The sequence below is a fragment of the Colobus angolensis genome, unplaced genomic scaffold (genome assembly GCF_000951035.1).
Source record: "Colobus angolensis palliatus isolate OR3802 unplaced genomic scaffold, Cang.pa_1.0 Scaffold2, whole genome shotgun sequence".
Lineage (NCBI taxonomy): Eukaryota > Metazoa > Chordata > Mammalia > Primates > Cercopithecidae > Colobus > Colobus angolensis.
In genome coordinates, this window is record NW_012115154.1 from 18,986,648 (window position 1) to 19,009,107 (window position 22,460).

A 22,460-nucleotide genomic window follows, 5' to 3' on the forward strand; every position below is an offset into this window, starting at 1 on the left:
CCCACCCCTGCACCCTTCCTCCCTCTCCCCCATTCCCATCCCACCCCTGCTCCCTGGCCTGGCCTGACCTTTGCACTCCCTCGACCCAGGATGGGCCCTGCACCCCAAGACGCTGCCTGGGCTCCCTGGTATTTCCACGGAAACTACAGGGCCGGCCCTCCCCCGGCCCCCCGGCCCCTGAGCAGCTGCTGAGTCAGGCCCGGGACTTCATCAACCAGTACTACAGCTCCATCAAGAGGTGACAGCTTCCTGGATGCCACAGCCTCCCTTGTCCCACTGAGGCCCCAGAAACCCCATGACGACCTTCCCACGACCCACTCCCTTCCCAGATCCTAACGCGGCCCACTCCCTTCCCAGATCCAAACGCAGCCCACTCCCTTCCCAGATCCTAACGCGGCCCACTCCCTTCCCAGATCCTAACGCGGCCCACTCCCTTCCCAGATCGCAACGCGGCCCACTCCCTTCCCAGATCCTAACACCACAGGGGCCCCTCCAGCCCTCCCCCAGCGCTCACACATAGCCTGGAGGAGGGCCTCCCTGTCCCACACAACTTCCTGCTTGTTCCTTTCCCACCCCTCTCCTCCCCAGGAGCGGCTCCCAGGCCCATGAACAGCGGCTTCAAGAGGTGGAAGCCGAGGTGGCAGCCACAGGCACCTACCAGCTTAGGGAGAATGAGCTGGTGTTCGGGGCCAAGCAGGCCTGGCGCAATGCTCCCCGCTGTGTGGGCCGGATCCAGTGGGGGAAGCTGCAGGTGAGGCCAGCAAGCAAGAGACCTAGGCACTAATAAAAGGGGAGCAGGGTGGCGGGGCAGTTCCTGAGGCTTCCCAGGGACCGGGAGGTCCCAAACAGTGGGGGAGATCTTTGCCTGTTCCCTTAGAGACTGGAAAGGTAGAGGGACCGCCCCACCCTCAGCACCTAGGGGAACCTCAACCCAGTAGTGAAGACCTGGTTATTAGGCCCTATGGTAGTGCCTTGGCTAGAGGAGGGGAAAGAAGTCTAGACCTGCTGCAGGGGTGAGGACAGCTGAGCGGAGCTTCCTTGGGTGGTTCTGTCAGTAGCAGGAGCAGCCTCCTGGAAAAACCCTGGCTGCTGCTTCTCCCCCAAGGGAGAAGGCTTCTCCTGCTAGGCCAGTCCAGTGCAGCCCCTTACCCACACCCGCTGCTCCCCCAGTTCCCCTGCCTCGACATGCGCCCTCCCTCACACCCCAGCCCACAGACTCGGGGCTGGCCTTGGTTACTGGAACAGCCCGTGACCACAGCACTGAGAGAAGCAAGCTGCCCCATGGGGGACTGGGTCCCATGGCCTTGGCCTCCTTCACCATCACTGGCCGCCAAAGAGTTTGAAATAAAGCCACGTGCCCAGTGAATCCCAAAGGAGCCTCAAATAAAATAAAAACAATCCTATCTGACACTTGCCTAACGCTCTAAGTCGTTCAAAGCTTTAACTCAACTTTGATCCATCTGAGCTGCCATAGTGGACCCCACTCAGAGCTGCATCCCTCCCTTGACCCCAGGCTGGTCCCTGCCACTCCCCTGCCCCTGTCACTGGCACATGTTTCCTCCTCCCTCAGGCAGGAGTGGGACCTCCCAGCCTCCTCCTGGGGCCTCCACTCAGCCAGCCAAAACAGCTCCTCCAAGCCCTAGAACGTCAGAATGAGCAGGGTCCTAGGAGGCCCCTGGTGCAGCCTTCCCTTCCTACCATCCATGTGCTCAAAGAAAATCAGATGGCTGGCTGGGGTCGCCCATCCTTTCTTGAGTGCCATGGATCATGGGGGATTTGCTGCCCACACTCTTAGGCGGCCTCTTAGATATCTGTTAGTGCCTAACCCAAGCATCAGTTTGACAGAGGCTGAGTCCCTCCTCTGTACTGGCTACCAAGTCAGCTTCTGTAGGGATGGGGAGACACCTGGCCCAGGGAGGAGATGAGGAGCAGCCCGGATGGTGCTACATATGTCAGAGAGCAGGGCAGGAAGGGATCAGTGTGGATGCCAATGGTCAGGAGGGCGCCATGGGGTGAACCATGGCCCCTGCCTCCTCATCAGCAGCTCCTCTGGGGCTGATACTCAAGATCCCGTCTCTCTCCTCACCCTCCTCTCTCGCTGCCTCGGCTGGCTCAGGTGTTCGATGCCCGGGACTGCAGGTCTGCACAGGAAATGTTCACCTACATCTGCAACCACATCAAATACGCCACCAACCGGGGCAACCTTCGGTGAGTGCTCCCCACCACACCAGGCCCCAGCCTTCTCCCCCAAGGCAGGGAAGGCAGGGCTCTGACCAGCTCTTTCCCCATGCATGCCAGCTCGGCCATCACAGTGTTCCCGCAGCGCTGCCCTGGCCGAGGAGACTTCCGAATCTGGAACAGCCAGCTGGTGCGCTATGCGGGCTACAGGCAGCAGGACGGCTCTGTGCGGGGGGACCCAGCCAACGTCGAGATCACCGAGGTGGGCACCGAGAACCACCAACAAGGGTGTCCCCAAGGTGGAGAAGAGGAAACCGGTGGGAGAAGGCTCTGGGGATCCAGGCAGGAAGAGGGGAGCTTTGGTGAGATAAAGGATGAAAAACGCCAAAGGAGGAGTGCCTGGGTGGTCACAGAGACCCAGTCGATGAGGGGTCCTGGAGTTGAAGGCAGGAGACAGTGGACGGAGGGTTCCCTGAGGAGGACATGAGGCTCAGCCCCCAGGCCCCCCTCTGGCCCGCTCCCCACAGCTCTGCATTCAGCACGGCTGGACCCCAGGAAACGGTCGCTTTGACGTGCTGCCCCTGCTGCTCCAGGCCCCCGATGAGCCCCCAGAACTCTTCCTTCTGCCCCCTGAGCTGGTCCTTGAGGTGCCACTGGAGCACCCCACGTGAGCACCAAAGGGATCGACTGGGTGGGATGGAGGGGGCCATCCCTGAGCCTCTCGAGGAGGGCCTGCAAGGAGGTGCTGATCCCACACCCCAACGCCCCCAGGCTGGAGTGGTTTGCAGCTCTGGGCCTGCGCTGGTACGCCCTCCCAGCAGTGTCCAACATGCTGCTGGAAATTGGGGGCCTGGAGTTCCCCGCAGCCCCCTTCAGTGGCTGGTACATGAGCACTGAGATCGGCACGAGGAACCTGTGTGACCCTCACCGCTACAACATCCTGGAGGTGAGGCGCGGGGTGGGGCTCAGGCACCGAATGTCCCTGCCCCAGGCGGGAGTCTGGCTCTCACTCCATCCCCAAAATGCCAGCCACGGGGACAATCAGAGCAGGTCCAGGGCTGCCTCCTAAATAGGAACTGAGGACGAGCTCTGGAACCACTGAGGCAAAGGGGTGGGGGGATGGGAGGGTGTGGGGGGGGGGTGTGAGTGAGTGTGAGTGTGTGGGTTTGTGGGGGTGGGTGGGTATGGGTTTGTGGGTGTGTGTAGGGGGCGAATGTGAGTATGCGGATTTGTTGGGGTAGGTGAGAGACTGTGGGTTTGTGGGGGTGGGTGGGTGTGGGTTTGTGGGTGTGTGTAGGGGCAAGTGTGAGTGTGTGGGTGTCTAGGGGTAGGTGAGTGTGGGTTTGTGGGGGTCTGTAGGGGGTGAGTGTGAGTGTGTGGGTTTGTAGGGGTAGGTGAGTGTGGGTTTGTGGGGGTGTGTAGGGGTGAGTATGAATGTGTGGGTTTGTAGGGGTACGTGAGTGTGGGTTGGTGGGTGGGTGTGAGCGTGAGTGGGTGGGTGAGGGGGGCATGGGCGTAGGTGTGAACATGTAGTTGTTCTTCCAGGTATAGGACCCATAGCTCTAGAGCTTTCATCAGATTCTCAAAGGGGACCTTGACTCGGAAAAGGTTAAGACCCATTTTATAGATGAGAAATTAAAGCCCAGGGCTGAAGAGTAACTGGCCCAAGATCCCTCTCTGCTCTGAGGTGCCTTTGCAGGCAAAAACCTGAACCAGTCCACTGGACAGCCAGGCCTCCCATTGGACACCACCCACCTCACTCCTTCCAGCCATGCATGGGAAACAGATAGTCTCCCCACCCCACCCCCATCACCTCTGTCCCTACCGATGCCACACACCCTCCTGCCCCAGGACGTGGCTGTCTGCATGGACCTGGACACCCGGACAACTTCGTCCCTATGGAAAGACAAGGCAGCGGTGGAAATCAACGTGGCCGTGCTGCACAGTTACCAGGTGCATAGGCCCAGACTGGCCAGGAAGGCAAAGGGTTTGCGTACAGGGGCAGCAGGGGCGGGGGATGGAAGAAAGGGAGCCGTTTAGAAACTGGGGCAGGATTTGGACAGACAGAAGAAGTTCCATAGTCCCAGTGCCGTGGCACACACTGGCCTGCGGTTTGGGGACAGGGCAGGTACTATTCCAGGCGCTGTCATCTGGCGGCTTACTGTGTGCCAGGGACCTTGCTGTTTACAGCATGCCCAGTCATATTGATTCTCAGGGCATACTGGGTATTTTAGTTTTTGGGGACCCACTGGATCCTGGAAACGAATACTAGGATTAAGGGCACACCAGGAGTCATAGTTTGAGGAAACCGGGGCCTGCTGAGAATTTCTGTGGGCTATTTGGTTTGGGGGCCAGGCATATAGATGCTGGAGATTAGAGCTGTTGTTTCATGTTGAACTTGGAGCATGACCATGCATGATGCAGTTTGGGGTGAGGGCGACATTGTGGTTTGAGGGGACACAGGGTGTGTTAGATATGGGGTAACCTAGGCAAATGTGGTTTTGGGTGACAGGAGTGGTGGAGGGAGAATGGGCGAGCCTGGTCTGAGCCTCTCCCCGCTCTCTCCCTTCCAGCTGGCCAAAGTCACCATTGTGGACCACCACGCCGCCACAGCCTCCTTCATGAAGCACCTGGAGAATGAGCAGAAGGCCAGGGGGGGCTGCCCTGCAGACTGGGCCTGGATCGTGCCCCCCATCTCGGGCAGCCTCACTCCTGTCTTCCATCAGGAGATGGTCAACTATTTCCTGTCCCCAGCCTTCCGCTACCAGGTGCCCACCCTAACTGGCTCTGCCAGCCTGGGCCCAGCTCTAATTCTAAGCAGCCCCTGGGGACCTCTCACCTTTCCTTTTCTTTACCTCCCCTCCCAACCCCATCACCTCTCTGCAGCCAGACCCCTGGAAGGGGAGTGCGGCCAAGGGCACTGGCATCACCAGGAAGAAGACCTTTAAAGAAGTGGCCAAGTGGGTACCCAGGAGCACTGCCCTCCCCCATGCACCCTGGGGGACCCTGCCCCAGCAGCCTTCTGGGCCCCACTTAGCACCCCAAAACCCTGTTGTCGGGGGAGCGGACCCTTGCCTGGGGAGGCCCTGCCTCTGTGCACCTGGGACACCCTCACGCCTCCCTCTTTCGCAGTGCCGTGAAGATCTCCGCCTCACTCATGGGCACCGTTATGGCGAAGCGAGTGAAGGCGACAATCCTGTACGGCTCCGAGACCGGCCGGGCCCAGAGCTACGCACAGCAGCTGGGGAGGCTTTTCCGGAAGGCTTTTGATCCCCGGGTAGGGCTGAGCCCAGGGGAGCAGGGAGCTAGAAAGAGGGGGCTCTATCAGTATCTTCAGGGGAGCCCTGGAGGACAGGAAGTGTTAAAAGTCAGGACTCACAGGTGTGACTTGACACCCGGAACCACAGGTCTTTAGAGATCAAATTGGGGCCTGAATCTTGCACTGCCAGGGAGGCCAGAGTGAGGAGGACAGGGCCTCTGGGGGTCACAGAACCCAGGATATCTGGCTTCCCACCCGCAGGTCCTGTGTATGGATGAGTACGACGTGGTGTCCCTTGAACACGAGACGCTGGTGCTGGTGGTAACCAGCACATTCGGGAATGGGGATCCCCCGGAGAATGGAGAGGTGAGAGCTTCCGGGAAAGGGGCTGCTGGGAATGAGGACTCAGAATTGGAGTGACTGGGCAGGAACCTCTGTTCAACACACACACACACACACACACACACACACACACACACACACCAGGATGGAAAGGGAGATGATGCTAAGAGACCCCCGGAGCCTGAAACCCCACACAAGCCACACTCCTAGCCCGTCCACATGGCTGCCCGCCTACAAGCACATCTGCTGAACTGCGTCCCCAAGTCATTTCCATTATCAGTGCAAGTTTTTAATACAAGGAAGGCACGTCCTGGCTGACCAAGAGGTTAGACTGTGCTCTGGCACTGACAAGAAAAACAGGGATATGTCACTGAGGGCGGCTTCTAGGATGCGGGTAATGTTTCTTAATGGGATGCCGGTTACACAGGTGTATTCAGTTTGTAAAAATCCATATAGCTGCACATTTACAACATGTACAACACTATTCCAGCATTTTCTTTTCTTTTCTTTGTTTCATTTTGAGAATCTATTTATGTTGCCCAGGCTGGCCTTGAACTCCTAGCCTCAAGAGATCCTCCTGCCACAGGTTCCTTTTTTAAAAGAAGAAATAGAGTGCTGTTTCGATGCCAACATAGATTAAATAACTTCACTTTTTTTTTTTTTTTTGAGACGGAGTCTCGCTCCGTCGCCCAGGCTGGAGTGCAGTGGCCGGATCTCAGCTCACTGCAAGCTCCACCTCTCGGGTTTACGCCATTCTCCTGGCTCAGCCTCCCGAGTAGCTGGGACTACAGGCGCCCGCCACCTCGCCTGGCTAGTTTTTTGTAATTTTTAATAGAGACGGGGTTTCACCGTGTTCGCCAGGATGGTCTCCATCTCCTGACCTCGTGATCCGCCTGTCTCGGCCTCCCAAAGTGCTGGGATTACAGGCTTGAGCCACCACGCCCGGCCAATAACTTCACTTTTTAAAAAGAAACACAAAGCTAGAGTGCCATCATTGAATGCCTCCTCTTGCAACCGTAGGTGTCTCTGAGCTGCCCCAGGCTAGGTTCATTTCTGGGTCTTACCTGCTCCAGCTTCTAGGCGTTAAAGCCCTTATTAGCACTAAGTACCTCCTCAGTACTCTTTTTTTTTCCCCCTTTGAGACAGGGTCTCACTTTGTGGCCCAGGCTGGAGTACAGTAGTATGATCATGGCTCACTGCAGCCTCAACCTCCCAGACTCAAGCAATCCTGCCACTTCAGCCTCCCAAGTAGCTGGGACCACAGGCGCATGCCATGATGCCTAGCTAATTTTTGTATTTTTTGTAGAAATGGGGTTTCGCCATGTTGCCCAGGCTGGTCTCTAACTCCTGGGTTCAAGCAATCCACCTGCCTCGGCCTTCCAAAGTACTGGCATTACAGACATGAGCCACTGCACCTGGCCCTCAGTATCATAAGCAAGCTTGAATCTGGTGAAAGCCTTTTTGCTGCCTTAGTGTCCATTTCAGCCTCCATTCTGACCTACCTTTTAAAGAAAAATAGCACCAGCAATTGACTTTTTTTTAGCATAAAGGTGTATAGACACCCATATAAGCTACAGCCTTCACAAGGCATAGCACATTTTCATCACCCTGGAAAGTTCCCTCATCAGTTCCTCACGTGAATCCCTTTCCAGTCTGTCTCTCTGTCAGAAGTGTCTGTCACCACAGATTAGTTTCACCTGCTCTAGAACAGCACTGAGATGGAAGCACGCAATGTTATGGCATCTCCTGCTGAGTCTGTTTTTGAGGCCCACCCGTGTTGTTGCGTGACTCAGTATTTCACTCATTCTGCTGCCGAGTGCCGTTCATTGTGTGAATATCCCCAGTTTGTTTATCCGTTCTCCTGTTGGTGACACTTGGGCTGTTTCCAGGTCGGGGCTATTATGAATAAAGCTGTTATGAACATTCTTGTACCCGGCTTTTGTGGGCTTATGTTTTTATTTCTCTTGGATAAATACCTAGGAGTAGAATTGGTAGGTCATAGGGTAGATGCATGTTGAATCTCTTTTTTAAAAAATAAAACTGCCAGGCCAGGCGCAGTGGCTCACGCCTATAATCCCAGCACTTTGGGAGGCCCAGGTGGGCAGATCACTTGAGGTCAGAAGCTCAAGACCAGCCTGGCCAACATGGCAAAACCCTATCTCTACTAAAAATACAAAAATTAGTTGGGCATGGTGGTGCATGCCTGTAGTCCCAGCTACTCTCAGGAGGCTGAAGCAGGAGAATTGCTTGAAGCTGGGAGGTGGAGGTTGCAGTGAGCCGAGATCACGCCACTGCACTCCAGCCTAGGTGGGTGACAAAGCAAGAATTCTACTCAAAATAAAATACAAATAATTAAAATAAAACTGTCAAACAGCAAAGCAAATTAAACTGCCCTTTAAGATCTATGCAGTTCAATATATGTAATTTTATGCCAAACTTTTAACAAATCTAAGAATACAGCTCACAGAAAATGGGGTATATTCACTAAAATATGAACAGGAATATTTATAGCAAATTTGTTTGTACTACCCCACACTGGAAACAATTCAAATGACCATCGACAAAAATGGATAAATTCTGGTATACTCAAGTGCCATATAGCACTAAGTGTGAACAAAAGACAACCACACACAACAATGCAGGTGAAATCTCAAAAAATGTGAAGAGGGCCGGGCGCGGTGGCTCAAGCCTGTAATCCCAGCACTTTGGGAGGCTGAGACGGGCGGATCACGAGGTCAGGAGATCGAGACCATCCTGGCTAACACGGTGAAACCCCGTCTCTACTAAAAAAAATACAAAAAACTAGCCGGGCGAGATGGCGGGCACCTGTAGTCCCAGCTACTCGGGAGGCTGAGGCAGGAGAATGGCGTGAACCCAGGAGGCGGAGCTTGCAGCGAGCTGAGATCCGGCCACTGCACTCCAGCCTGAGTGACAGAGCGAGACTCTGTCTCAAAAAAAAAAAAAATGTGAAGAGAAAAAAAAAGCCAGACCAAAGAATACATACTGTACTACAGGATTCACTTTATATAAAGTTCAGAAACAGACAGAACTAATCCATGGAGTTAGAAATTGGGAGAGGAGCTAGTCACTGGGGTAGGGGTGGCAGTGACAGGAAGGAGGCACAAAGGTGGCTTCTAGGATGCTGGTAATGTTTCTTTTTCTTCTTTTCTTTTCTTTTTTCTTTTTTTTTTTTTGAGATGGAGTCTCGCTCTGTTGCCCAGGCTGGAGTGCAATGGCATGATCTCGGCTCACTGCAAGCTCTGCCTCCCCGGTTCAAGTGATTCTCCTGCCTCAGCCTCCTGGGTAGTTGGGATTACAGGTGCCCGCCACCATGGCCAGCTAATTTTTGTATTTTTAGTAGAGACGGGGTTTCACCATGTTGGCCAGGCTGGTCTTGAATTCCTGACCTCAGGTGATCCACCCGCCTCAGCCTCCCAAAGTGCTGGGATTACAGGCGTGAGCCACTGCGCCCAGCCATGGGTAATGTTTCTCGATGGGATGCCAGTTGCACAGGTGTGTTCAGTTTGTGACAACCTATAGAGCTGTACATTTACAACATGTGTGCACCTCTGGACTTGTGTTGCACGTTAACAAAACATTCAAAAATGAAATTCAAATCATGCTTGCTAACTCTGGCGAACCTGGGAACCAGCACCCAGAGGCATCTGCAGTTGAGCACCAGATGCTGTTCCTTCCAGCTTCCTTCCCCCGGGAGGTCCGCGTCGTGCCGCTTCGTCATGGCATCACAAACAGGGCCATGGTCTTCTGAGGAGGGCGACCTGCACAATGTCTGCTAGTGACCAGGACACTGCCAAAGGTCCACCCATGAGATCCACCAACACAGGAAAGATTTGCCCTAGCCATTGTTAGCTGGGACTGAGGAAAGAGCCGTGCCCTCCCCTGCAGCTGCAAGGATATCTGCCTGCCCCAACAAGTGGGGATTCAGCAACTCCACTTCTAAGGATTACCCAGCTGAAGCATTTAAAAGTGGGAGCGAGGCACAGGTACAAGGGCGTTTGAGGGAGCATTGTTCCCAGACCACCCAGCTGCCCTTCAGTCTCAGTGAAGTACAATGTAGCCACTAAAAAGAATGAGGTCATGTTTTGGGAAGTCCAGGCAGGAGGATCGCTTGAGCCCAGGAGTTCAAGGCCAGACTGAACAACACAGTGAGACTCCATCTCTTCAGAAAATTTAACAATTAACCAGGAGTGGTGTCACAAACCTATAGATCTAGCTACTAGGAAGGCAGAAAAATCCCTTAAGCCCAGGAATTCGAGGTTACAGTGAAATATGATCGCGCCACTGCATCTCAACCTGGGCAACACAGCAAGACCCATATCTAAAAACAATACTACTTAATTAGGTCAATATTGTTGTATTGGCCTGGAGGGATGCCTGCAATAAATTATTGATTAAAGGCCGGGCGCGGTGGCTCACATCTGTAATCCCAGCACTTCGGAAGGCCAAGGCAGGCGGATCACAAGGTCAGGAGATCGAGACCATCCTGGCTAACACAGTGAAACCTGTCTCTACTAAAAATACAAAAAAATTAGCCGGCTGCAGTGGTGAGCGCCTGTAGTCCCAGCTACTCGGGAGGCTGAAGCAGGAGAATGACGTGAACCCAGGAGGCAGAGGTTGCAGTGAGATCGCACCACTGTACTCCAGCCTGGGTAACAAAGCGAGACTCCATCTCAAAAAAAAAAAAAATTATTGATTAAAAACAAGGAAGTATAGTATGGTACCACTTTTATTTTTAAAAAATACTATAAATATGCACATAAGTTCAAGGAAAAAGGGCTGGAAGGTTAACATCTGTCAATGGTGCATGTGCCTGGAGGGAAGATGGGGTGATCTTTATTACTTTTCACATTTTTGTAATGTCATTTTTCAAAAACATCAGATCGCTTTTGAAATTTTCAAAACAAACAAAAATTAAAAGTTACAAATCAGTAATAATGAGGGTCAGCTGGTACAGTTTTAAACTTCTGTGTTGTTTGAAATGAAACAAAACTAACCCTGATGCAAACGCTCCCCTTGCCAGAGCTTTGCAGCTGCCCTGATGGAGATGTCCGGTCCCTACAACAGCTCCCCTCGGCCAGAACAGCACAAGTGAGTTGGCTGAGAGTTTGAGGGGGCTGGGGGAGCTGAGGCATTTGGAGACACAAACAGAAAGCAGGTCTGAAAAGCCCTCCCTCTGTGCCTCGACTCGTTTTCCCACCAAAAGCCAGGGCTCTAGGATGCCCTCCCTTCCAGGCTGGAACAGCAGTCCACACCTGCCTGCTTCTGAGAGCCAAGACAGTCCTGAGGTCTTCAGAGATGGGGGTGTGGTGTGGCAGGGCCCCAGGCTCAGAAGCCCCTGGGATGCTGGCCCTCAGCCCCTCCCAAGGGCAGGGCCTTTCCTGTCCCAGAGGCGGAGACCTTGAAGCTGTCCCTGGGGCTGCACCTAGGCCTGGGATGTATCTCCAGGGCCCTGTGACAACCTTGTCTTTGTCCTCTCTTGCCAGGAGTTATAAGATCCGCTTCAACAGCATCTCCTGCTCAGACCCACTGGTGTCCTCTTGGCGGCGGAAGAGGAAGGAGTCCAGTAACACAGACAGTGCAGGCGCCCTGGGCACACTCAGGTTGGGGCCTCACCAAGAGGGGTGCAATGGGTGGGCAAGCTGCCTGGGCAAACGTGGGCTGCGAAGGGAGCTCCAGTGACAACCCCTGCACCCCAGGTTCTGTGTGTTCGGGCTGGGCTCCCGGGCCTACCCCCATTTCTGCGCCTTTGCTCGTGCGGTGGACACGCGGCTAGAGGAACTGGGCGGGGAGCGGCTGCTGCAGCTGGGCCAGGGCGACGAGCTGTGTGGCCAGGAGGAGGCCTTCCGCGGCTGGGCCCAGGCTGCCTTCCAGGTGAGCCCAGCCCAGCCTCTGTTCTGACTCCTCCCACCTGGGATGCCTCCTCCAGCCTCACTCTGTCCTGATTCTGTCTGGTTCTTTGGTCCCTTCCTGTTCCTCCCAAAATCCACCCTCATCTCTCCATGGCATAGCCAGCTCTTCTGGGTCAGAGGCAGAGGACGATGTGGCCCTGCCGACCACAGGGGGTGCCTAGCCCAGGCAGAAGTGCAGCCGAAAGAGAGCAGGCAGGGCCCTGGCAGGAGGGAGCTTCAGCCAGGCACAGGCTGGGCCTCTTGAGTGGGCGCACAAAGGGAGGGGGTGCAGGGCAGGACAGGCCACCCCACCCAGGACGGGCAGGATGGAGGGAGAAGGAAGGGACAGAGAGAAGGTCAGACAGAGGCAAGGGCTGAAGCTGAGGCCAGCACAGAAGCCACAGGAAGTCAGAGGCCAGACAGACTGGGGCGGTGCCTGCACCGCAGAACTGGTCTGGGGCCAGGCAAGCAAGCTCAAGGAGAGGTGGGTCCCTGGGGGCCATGGCTTTTTAAGCCTGGGCTTCCTCAGGGGCAGCACTGCCTGTCTGGGGATCATGTCTGCAGTTGACAGGGGCTCGGTCTCCCCAGTGCCACACTGTTCAGGGCAGTGCTGCTCCCCCGGGGCCCAGGCTGGAGCTCAGCAGATTTGCCTTGATTGGAGGAGGAGGGCATCCTAGGAGGAGGGGGAGAGGAAGGGCTACCTCGGGGACGGGGAGGTCAGGCTGCAGAAACACATAGGCCCGGATTGGGAAGAAGGGAACGGAAAATAAGACTTAAAGAATTTAAACAAAAAGAGCCATTGGAGCGGGACGAGACCACATCCTAAGGTTGTGGGAATAGGACTTTAGAGGTGTAGAATCCATTACAGCATCACTGAACCAGAAGCAGGAAGGCTGAGCTAAGCAGAGCACCAACAGTGGAGATAGGAAGGAAGGGAGGGAGGGAGGGGGCCGAGGAAGGAAGGCGGAGATATAAGACTTCACACGCACCACAAAAGAAAGATTAACGGGACTTGGTGATATGAGGCTCAGCCAATCACAGGTGAGCCCTGGATTTCAAGCCTGGGAATGGCCCGGCAGTTTTCCAGCTGTGTGCCTGACAGGATCCACACACCCTCAGGGGTCTGCCCCGTGGGGTCCCCTCTGCCGCCCGAATTGTGCGTCCCTTCCCAGGAGCACTTACTATCTGCATGCACTTTATGGAACACTAAGGGCATTCCATAAAGTATCTCATCTAATCTTCACCAGAACACAATGAGGTGTAAAGATGGGGAAACTGAGGCATGTCACTGTATGTACGGGAGTCGGAATTTGAATGCAGGTCTGAACACACAGATGCCTTCACAGAGCTACTGTGTGCCAAGCACTGTGCTTCTCGGGTCACGGGATTAACACTCACCAGATAAGGAACGATGCACCAATCAGGACGTGCAGAGGAGGAGCCAGCTGGGTCCCTGGGCCCAGCAGCGAATCCATGAAATGGGCTGGCGGAAAAGGTGCTGTTGTTGGCGCCGGCCTCAGCCACTGGGGCTGCCAACCCCCCAGAAGCAAGACGCAGTGAAGCCGCCCAGGCTCCTCACTACGTCGCCCCCTGGTGACGGGAGGTCCTCAGCCCTCACCGGCCTATCCCGCAGGCGGCCTGTGAGACCTTCTGTGTGGGAGAGGATGCCAAGGCTGCTGCCCGAGACATCTTCAGCCCCAAAAGGAGTTGGAAGCGCCAGAGGTACCGGCTGAGCGCCCAGGCCGAGGGCCTGCAGTTGCTGCCAGGTGGGCCCCGGCCTCACCCTCACCGGGCTGGTTCTCAGAGGACCCCACACCCCGGGACTAAAGCACTCAGGAGCCAGGCCCTGCTCCCTGGCTCAGGCTGCCTCGTGTGCCCCTCCCCGCCACCAGGTCTGATCCACGTGCACAGGCGGAAGATGTTCCAGGCTACAATTCTCTCAGTGGAAAACCTGCAAAGCAGCAAGTCCACGTGAGGACGACGGCTTTACCGCCCCCCAACCCCTGTCCTGCACACCCCGACCCTGGACCCTCCTCCTCCCACATTCTCCCACCCCCACCCCTCTCTGACTCCCCATAAGTGCCTCTCTCCCCACCCCCAGGAGGGCCACCATCCTGGTGCGCCTGGACACTGGAGGCCAGGAGGGGCTGCAGTACCAGCCGGGGGACCACATAGGTGTCTGCCCACCCAACCGGCCCGGCCTTGTGGAGGCGCTGCTGAGCCGCGTGGAGGACCCGCCTGCGCCCACCGAGCCCGTGGCAGTAGAGCAACTGGAGAAGGGCAGCCCTGGTGAGGGGCAGCCTGGGATGCAACAGGGCACACCAGCCCCAGGCCCAGCCCCACCCCCAACCCCAGGCCTCCAGGAGCTCAGGCCCAGGGGGATGGCCACCTCCTCCACAGCCCAGCAGGCAGGCTCAGAGCTGGCTGTGCTGCTCACTGCCCGGCTGGCCTTGTTGCTGGACCATCCCCACACCCTCAAATGCACCCCCACCAAAAGGCTGTCCCCTGCCTCCGGGCTCCTCTCCAAAGCTCCCCTGGCAATCTAGCTTGCTCTGGAGCTGGCAATGGGGCTATTTGCTGCCACATCAATGCCTGGGCTTTATTTAAAATAAGGGGGTGGAGTCAGAGGCAGAAGAGCCCAGACCAACCCAGTCCAGCCAGAGGCCCCCACACAACACACTGAGGCTACCCAGACAGGCCCACCCCGCTGCTCAAGGGCAGGCTCCCTAACAGTCACCCAAACACAAACATCAGCCCAGGTACTACAGTTCTGCTGGGCCCTGTCCTCAGTGGTCCCTGTACACCATCCCAGGTGGCCCTCCCCCCGGCTGGGTGCGGGACCCCCGGCTGCCCCCGTGCACGCTGCGCCAGGCTCTCACCTTCTTCCTGGACATCACCTCCCCGCCCAGCCCTCAGCTCTTGCGGCTGCTCAGCACCTTGGCAGAAGAGCCCAGGGAACAGCAGGAGCTGGAGGCCCTCAGTCAGGTTGGGGGCCACCCCAATAAGGCACAGGGGCTAGAGAGACGGGATGAACTGGGGGAGCCCCAGGGGCAGGAAACTTCCATGCAAGGTTCCCCCGGGACTTTCTTCTGGCTGACATGCACTGGTGCTTTAAGACCCAGCTCCCCAGGGAGGAATTCATGGCTGTATTCTCCAGGTCTTACAGAAAGCTCTGTTGGCCTGAACTAAGGAGGGAGAAACCCTAAAGAGGCTCAGCAAGGGAGGGGACAAGAAGGGAGGTCACTAGGAAGGGCTATGGGGCCCCCAACCCACTGCATCCTGCCCTGCCAGGATCCCCGACGCTATGAGGAGTGGAAGTGGTTCCGCTGCCCAACGCTGCTGGAGGTGCTGGAGCAGTTCCCTTCGGTGGCACTGCCTGCCCCACTGCTCCTCACCCAGCTGCCTCTGCTTCAACCCCGGTACTACTCAGTCAGCTCAGCACCCAGCACCCACCCAGGAGAGATCCACCTCACTGTAGCTGTGCTGGCATACAGGACCCAGGGTGAGGCAACGAGCAGGAGCAGGCCTGGCCACATCGGGGGTGGGACTGGCCCTTCTCTGGCCCCTCACTGGCCTCTCCTTCCCACCCTTAGATGGGCTGGGCCCCCTGCACTATGGAGTCTGCTCCACGTGGCTAAGCCAACTCAAGCCCGGAGACCCTGTGCCCTGCTTCATCCGGGGGTAAGTGAGATGGAGGACTCGGTGGGGAGCTGCCCAGGGTCAGGGTGGCAGCTTTGGTGAGGAGTGAGGAGTGTCACTGGTGAGGGGTGTCACTGGAAACAGGAAGGAGCTCTGTAACATGTCAAGGATGTGGTGTCATTAGGTCACTTCAGAACTCTGGTTAAGCTTTGGCTCTCTCATTCATTTAGACTCAGAGTCCTGCCCTGAAACTACAGCTCCCAGAGCCAGAGCTTGGATCAAACCGGCTGGCCCTGTGGCTTTCTGAAAGCTTCTGTGTTCCTCTCTATGTCCCTGGGCTGTCTGATGTTGAGCAGCATGGCACCTGGGAACTACAGTCACTAAATCCTCACTCAATCCAGGGAGAACTACTAGTTAGGGTTAAGACCACCCTTGGCCTTGGTGTCACCACGAACTCAAAGGTGAAGTTTTTTTGTTTTTTTGTTTTTGAGATGGGAAGTCTCTTTATGTTGCACAGGCTGCTCTTGAACTCCTGGGCTCAAGCAATCCTCCCACCTCGGCCTCCCAAAGTGCTGGGATTACAGACATGAGCCACTGGGCCCGGCCCAGAGTTCTTTTAATAAACCCATCACGCTTCCTACAAGCCAGACACTGCTTTAAGGACTTCATGAATATCAACTTATTTATCAGGAGAGCCTGCTTCCTCCTCGCCCCACCCACCCTGCACGGTGAGAATGGGGGAGCAGGGATGGCAAAGGGGACCTGATGGAGTGTCTCTCCTGCCAGGGCTCCCTCCTTCCGGCTGCCACCCGATCCCAGCTTGCCCTGCATCCTGGTGGGCCCAGGCACTGGCATTGCCCCCTTCCGGGGATTCTGGCAGGAGCGGCTGCATGATATTGAGAGCAAAGGTGAGGCTGGCGACTAAAGGATTGACTGGAAGGAGTCACAAAATCTAGGGACAGAGCGGTGGGGCTGGAAGGCAGGAAATAGATAGGAAAGAGAGAGCAGGAAACAGAGGCCACAAAGCTGAAAAGACGCTCCTGAGACCAAGGGGAGGGCAGGTACCGAAGGCAAGGGCTGGGCCCTGTGTGTCTGGCTTCCTGGTGCCTGGCACATAGTAGGTGTTGACTGGATTAAGGACAAAGGAAAATAGAATTTTCAAAGGGATTAGGGCTAAGACTCAAAGAAGAACTGCCCAAGGTGGATTCCTGACTGTGCCAGAGCTGACCAAGGTCTGTCCAAGACCTAAGGATGCTACAAGGTGTTCAGATTGAGCATGGGGTGCCCAGGGTAGTCTGTCAATCAAAAGAAGACGGCTGTGACTGGGAGGAGAGTTAAAAGTGTGGGAGAATATGAAGTGGGAGCAGGGAAGGGGACTGCGATGTCACACAGTGCAAAGGGTATGGAATTCTGAGTCCCAAGCCGCACATTCTAGCGCAGCTCCACCAGGGGCCACCACCTCACCGGCGCTTCCCTTCCTTCTGTAAATCAGGGCTGTGCAGGGTCTCTGTGAAAGCATTCTGCACCCTCTTGGAGATGAAAGTAATGGCTTCAGCCCAAAACGCTGGGCTGCCAGGCTGGGCGCAGGTGGCTAGTGGGGAGGTCCCACTAGCACTGTGCCTCGGAGAAGGGCCTTCCCAAGCGCGGGGTTGCTTGCAGGGCTGCAGCCCACTCCCATGACTTTGGTGTTTGGCTGCCGATGCTCCCAACTCGACCATCTCTACCGCGACGAGGTGCAGAACGCCCAGCAGCGCGGGGTGTTTGGCCGAGTCCTCACCGCCTTCTCCCGGGAACCTGACAACCCCAAGGTGTGAGACCCTGAGCGCGCAATGGTAACGTGAAGATAGGGAGAGAAGGGAGCACTCGCGCTCTCCAGCGGAGCGCACCAACCATGGCCCTCCGTGGCCTCCCACGACCACTCAGCCACCCCTGCACACTCTGGCCCACCCTCGTGTCCCGGCCCCTCTAGGCCCACCTCCGCCCGCCCCGCCCCTTTGGCTCTGCCCTTCTTGACACCGCCCCAGGGCATGCAGGCCCCACCTGGCCCGCTCTGTAGACTTTCACGCCCAGGGCCAGCCAGCAGCCCCGGGCTGCGCCCCCGCGCCCACCCCCACCAGGCCCCGCCCTAACCCCGCCTTCCCGCAGACCTACGTGCAGGACATTCTGAGGACGGAGCTGGCTGCGGAGGTGCACCGCGTGCTGTGCCTCGAGCGGGGCCACATGTTTGTCTGCGGCGATGTCACCATGGCAACCAACGTCCTGCAGACCGTGCAGCGCATCCTGGCGACGGAGGGCGACATGGAGCTGGACGAGGCCGGCGACGTCATCGGCGTGCTGCGGGTGCGGAGGGGCGGGCCGGGGGCGGGGCGGGCCTGAGGCGGGGATCAGGCCCCGGGCGTGCGGGGTTCCTGCTAAGGTATCCGAGTCGGGGTCTGATCCACCGCGCTCTTTTACGACAGGATCAGCAACGCTACCACGAAGACATTTTCGGGCTCACGCTGCGCACCCAGGAGGTGACAAGCCGCATACGCACCCAGAGCTTTTCCTTGCAGGAGCGGCAGCTGCGGGGCGCAGTGCCCTGGGCGTTCGACCCGCCCGGCTCCGACACCAACACCAACGGCCCCTGAGAGCCCCCTGGCTTTCCCTTCCAGTTCCGGGAGAGCGGCTGCCCCACTCAGGTCCGCCCGACCAGGACCAGCCCCGCTCCTCCCCTCTTGAGATGGTGCCTTCCCACATCTGTCCAGAGGCTGCAAGGATTCAGCATTATTCCACCAGGAAGGAGCAAAGCGCCTCTTTCCCTCTGTATGCCTGTTGCCTCGGGCCTGGGTCCGCCTAAATCTGGAAGGCCCCTCCCAGCAGCGGTACCCTAGGGCCTACTGCTACCCCCTTCCTGTTTCTTAGGCGAATGTTAGATTCCCCTTACCCCTCTCAGGAGTATCTTACCTGTAAATTCTAATCTCTAAATCAAGTATTTATTATTGAAGATTTACTGTAAGAGACTGTGCCAGATGTTAGGAGAACTACTAAAGTGCCTAACCCAGCCCATGTGGATTACAATTTTTTTTTTTTTAAAGGGAGTCTCACTCTGCCGCCCAGGCTGGAGTGCAGTGACATGATCTCAGCTCACTGCAACCTCTGCCCCCGAGTTCAAGTGATTCTCCTGCCTCAGCCTCTCGAGTAGTTGGGATTACAGGTTCCCGCCACCGCGCCTGGCTAGTTTTTGTATTTTTAGTAGAGACAGGGTTTCACCATCTTGGCCAGGCTTGTCTTGAACTCCTAACCTCGTGATCCACCTGACTCAGCCTCCCAAAGTGCTGGGATTACAGGCGTGAACCACTGCGCCCGGCGTGGATTACAATTATCAAATGACAAGATTTCTGTTTTAACCTGTGCAGTTGTGGGTATGTGGCGGGGAGAGGGGTCGTTCTTTTGACAGAGAGTTCTACATGCCACTTGACCCTGCTCTCTAAAAACATGGTTTCCAGCCAGTCTGGGCTGCTCCCTCGTGCAGTTCTCAGGCTGGTGATCGAGAAGGCAGGTGCAGCACTCAGCTGCCAGGAGTGGGAGCTGCCAGAAACAAGAGTCACAGAGATGTGCAACAGCCGTGAGCAAGCTTTACTGCTTATTTCATACAGGATGAGGAGCCACACCCACTTCCTCAGACATCACACCCATGCTGAAGTCCAAAAACATCAGCCCTCTTCGTCTTTCCACTCACAAGTCCCCATCCCCTGCAAGCCCCAGGGAACTGAAAGTGCGCCGGCAGCCGCCAGTGTGACGAATCCACAGCCTTAAAGCCCACTTGCCTCACTGTCACCCTTCCATTTAGCTTGGCCTCATCCTTGACCTCTGTCCCCCACCTTGAGCAAATGCGAGGACTTCTTCCCAGGCAACTGCTCCAGGACACACTGCAGTTGGGGGTGTCTCCCCTTATCCCTTCCGGGTGGGGACCATCTCTAAGACTTGTTTCCAGATGCCATCGGCATCTCCTCTCCTACCTTTTCTCTGTTCTCAGGGCGAGTTCCTCACTGACTCCCAGGTCCTGGCCAACTAAAGCACCTGGGCCTGTCATCTATGGAGCCTCTAGCAATGGCTCCTTGTGTTCTTCCACTCCACCCTCCAATCTCCTGTGGCTGCGGAAGCCAGGGTACCTGTGGGAGGAGATGGCTCTTGGCAAGCAGTGCAGGGGTCTAGGTTCCAGAGATGACCACCCCACATCACCCCAAATTCCCACCATCGCTCCCATTGCTTCAAGTCTGACTCCGAACCAACTACCTATGCAGTCCTTTCTCCCTCCCTCCCCTCACAGGAGGCAATACTGACCCTGAGGAGTCATCTCAGTCAGTGCAAGAGGCCTCGTCAGGCTCCTTCTGGGTGTCTGTTGTCACCTGAAACCCTCCAGGGAACAGATTCCGGGCCCTCTGGGTTCCCCACTGTTGTCTGGGGCTGGAGGCAGGACTGGAGCCTGGTGACAAAGGCCATCAACTGGGCATTCCATGATGCCCAGTGTCCCTCAGGCTCTGTCCCCTGCGGGCCCCACCCTCCTCACCATCACTTGACCAGGATGGCTTCTCCTCATCAGGCGAGGGTGGTTGTGAGGGGCTGGAGTAGGGCCTGGACAGGACGGAGGCTGCAGCCTCACCCCACGGCTCCTGCTGCTGCTGCTGGTGAAGCTGCATGGAAAGGAGAAGGAATGAGGGCTGCCCCCCAAGGAGGGCAGGGCCAAGCGCCTGGACTAGAAGCAGAGGGCTTTTCAGCCTCCTCCTGCGACTCTGCTAGACCCTTCCGTAGACTCTGCCCCACCTCAGTCTCCATGTTGTTCACCAGCCTTCTCCCCACATTTCTCCAGGCACTGCTCTACTCACCTGGTGCAGGTAGATGGCATGGAGACTCATCTCGGCAGAAGCAAGTTCTGGGAGCTGGGCCAGCTTCTGGCCCCCAGTGCCTCCTGGGGACACAGAGCTGGAACACAGCATGAAGCAGGTCAAAAGACATTACCTCCTCCCATCATACCTCAGAGGGCTCCGCTTCTGAATCCCCCCAACAGTGCCCCAGCTCCTGGCTCCAAGAGGATCAGCCCAGCCCCCACACCGCTGCAACTCAGTCTCCACTCCTTACCTGGGGTCCTGGGCAATTCGGGAAATGGAGGCAAGGAGGCTGGCTGTGGCTGCAGCTGGACAGGGGGCTGTGGGGCTCAGATCCCTCGGAGGCAGGAGAGGGTGCACAAAGAGGTTGGCCAGGAAGGCCTCAGGCTAGGTGCGAGAGGAGAGGGAAAGCCAAAGAGGGAGTCAGAAGAGAGGACAGAAAGGGAATGTGGAGGAAGGGGAGGCCTAAAGAAGGCAGGAGAGCAGGCTGGGGGCGGGGGCCGATGAGACAGATTACTACCTAAGGTGAGGCTAGAGGGGAAGGGTTTGGAGAGGAGTTGTGGAGGTGAGGGCAGAAGGGGAGGCCAGGCTTTCACTCACCAGGGGCGAGGTACAATTGCTGAGCACCCCCGGGGTGGGGGGGCTGCGAGCCGAGGTGGCGCCCCAGGCAGCTGCATCTTGTTGTACTCGGCCCCAGAGGTGCCCAAGAAACTTAGAGCTGTGCCCTGGGGGGCGCCAGAGCGGATGTGCCAGGGAGAACCGCATCAAAGAAAGCTCAGTCTTGCCATCCTCCGCACGCTGAGACAGCGAGGCCTCAGTCTGTCCCGCCGAGAGCCACTGTGAGCAAGGACAGTCTTTCAGGTGCTAAGAACACTGAGCCTTATGGGGCCAAGTGGGACAGGAAACACTGCCCCATCTTCCATGTGAAGGAAACAGACCACAATGGGGACTTGTTCACCCTCACCCAAAAATACAACAGCGGAGCAGAACCTGGGTCTAGACCCAGCTCAGGGATAGGGCTGAGCCTCAGTGCTTTGCCCAGGGTGATCCTGACAGCCTTGGTCCAGGCACCAGTCCTTACTCAGCCCCACCCATGGGCCAAGCCCATTCCTCGTCCCCGGGTGGTCTTTGCTCCCATTTACTGACGTTACTATGTGCCAGCAACTCCATTATGGGCTCTACAGACATTATCTGTGTCATCACAAGCCTGGCCTTGGCTGTGCTCTGGAGGGCACATTGCCATTGTCGCCATCTGACAGATGAGGGCACGAGGGCACAGGGAAGGGAAGTGACTTGCTCAACGGCACAGGTAGCAAGCAGTGGCGCCAGGGCTGGAACCCAGGTCTGCTCCGAGAGGCAAGCAAACTCCCACCCAGCCGAACCCCCCAGGGCCAGGGAACAGCTCTGACCTGAGGGTGGCCGTGGCGCTTCACATCCATAAGGGCAAAGGAACAGATGTCCCCAACCCCAGCCACATCCACAGTGAAGTGATGAAAAAAGTCGATAATCTCCAGGGCACGAGGGCGGAACCAGAAAAGCAGAAACAACGGGGTGAGGAGCGGGGACAGGAGCTCCTCCAGGAGGGAGACCTGGGGAAGCAGAGGTGAGGCTGAGCAGGGGTCGCTGAGGGGCCCACGCGCGTTATCAGGACCAAGCAGCCCTCAGCGACCCTCGCCAGGGCAAGAAGCCTCCCCACCCAGTCACTCCCTAGACTCCTGGGGTAGCCCGTTTGTCCAATGCCCTCTGCGCAGACAGACCCCACAACTTCCTCCTCAGCCGTCGCGCCCACCCTCACCGCTCGGTACTGCAGCAGCTGCGCCATCTGCCGGTATGCGCGGTCCCTGCCACCGGGGCCAGGCTCCTCCGGGAGGTAATGCATGTGGGCCAGGGCGGTCTGCAGCAGAAGCTGCGGCGCACGACCCTGGCACTGCTCTTCGGGAATGAAAGACCTGAAAGGCGAGATCCGTGGGGGGAAGGGGTTTACGGTTAGGAGGACGCGCAGTGGGATGCAGGGCTGGAGGGCACCAGTGGTGGGAGAGGTAAGGGGGGGAGCCTCCCATGGCCCCAAATCAGAGAAACCGACACACACCACCTCCCCGGGCATCTGCCGTCGCACCTGGCCACGGTGGCGGTGACCCCGAGCGCGGTCATGGCGGTGAGCACGTGCTCCACGGCCAGCACGTCCTCATCGTAGACGGTGAGCACAAGCAGCGCGGCGAAGAGTGCGCCCGCGAAGAAAACGATCTGGCGGGCCAGCAGCGCGCGCAG

General features: G+C 57.1%; 2 protein-coding genes across 6 annotated transcripts in view; one reads left to right on the top strand and one right to left on the bottom strand.

Moving 5' to 3' along the window:
* NOS3 (nitric oxide synthase 3 (endothelial cell)) overlaps positions 1-18,372 on the top strand; it is a 31,071-nt gene extending 12,699 nt beyond the window's left edge. The window contains exons 4-27 of one of the 5 annotated variants that reach the window (XM_011941477.1): positions 90-238; positions 589-751; positions 2,117-2,208; positions 2,299-2,440; positions 2,706-2,845; positions 2,950-3,124; positions 4,030-4,131; positions 4,752-4,946; positions 5,065-5,138; positions 5,311-5,455; positions 5,699-5,803; positions 10,821-10,888; positions 11,284-11,400; positions 11,497-11,671; positions 13,322-13,454; positions 13,581-13,659; positions 13,790-13,977; positions 14,501-14,673; positions 14,980-15,190; positions 15,282-15,369; positions 16,114-16,235; positions 16,987-17,135; positions 17,473-17,667; positions 17,787-18,372. In XM_011941477.1, the coding sequence (XP_011796867.1) occupies positions 90-238; positions 589-751; positions 2,117-2,208; positions 2,299-2,440; positions 2,706-2,845; positions 2,950-3,124; positions 4,030-4,131; positions 4,752-4,946; positions 5,065-5,138; positions 5,311-5,455; positions 5,699-5,803; positions 10,821-10,888; positions 11,284-11,400; positions 11,497-11,671; positions 13,322-13,454; positions 13,581-13,659; positions 13,790-13,977; positions 14,501-14,673; positions 14,980-15,190; positions 15,282-15,369; positions 16,114-16,235; positions 16,987-17,135; positions 17,473-17,667; positions 17,787-17,954 (3,348 nt within the window). In that variant the 3' untranslated portion in view covers positions 17,955-18,372. Of the gene's footprint in view, positions 1-89; positions 239-588; positions 752-2,116; positions 2,209-2,298; positions 2,441-2,705; positions 2,846-2,949; positions 3,125-4,029; positions 4,132-4,751; positions 4,947-5,064; positions 5,139-5,310; positions 5,456-5,698; positions 5,804-6,925; positions 7,711-10,820; positions 10,889-11,283; positions 11,401-11,496; positions 11,672-13,321; positions 13,455-13,580; positions 13,660-13,789; positions 13,978-14,500; positions 14,674-14,979; positions 15,191-15,281; positions 15,370-16,113; positions 16,236-16,986; positions 17,136-17,472; positions 17,668-17,786 lie in introns of those variants that run through there. The other 4 variants (XM_011941478.1, XM_011941479.1, XM_011941480.1 and 1 more) reach the window with 4 other exon arrangements.
* Positions 18,373-18,921: 549 nt separating this feature from the next.
* ATG9B (autophagy related 9B) overlaps positions 18,922-22,460 on the bottom strand; it is a 9,283-nt gene continuing 5,744 nt past the window's right edge. The window contains exons 7-15 of the mRNA XM_011941587.1: positions 22,309-22,459; positions 21,988-22,141; positions 21,602-21,781; positions 20,793-21,029; positions 20,446-20,579; positions 20,193-20,289; positions 19,877-20,000; positions 19,651-19,792; positions 18,922-19,478 (exon numbers count right to left, since the gene is read on the bottom strand). Coding sequence (XP_011796977.1) covers positions 19,665-19,792; positions 19,877-20,000; positions 20,193-20,289; positions 20,446-20,579; positions 20,793-21,029; positions 21,602-21,781; positions 21,988-22,141; positions 22,309-22,459 — 1,205 coding nt within the window. The 3' untranslated portion in view covers positions 18,922-19,478; positions 19,651-19,664. The remainder of the gene's footprint in view (positions 19,479-19,650; positions 19,793-19,876; positions 20,001-20,192; positions 20,290-20,445; positions 20,580-20,792; positions 21,030-21,601; positions 21,782-21,987; positions 22,142-22,308; position 22,460) is intronic.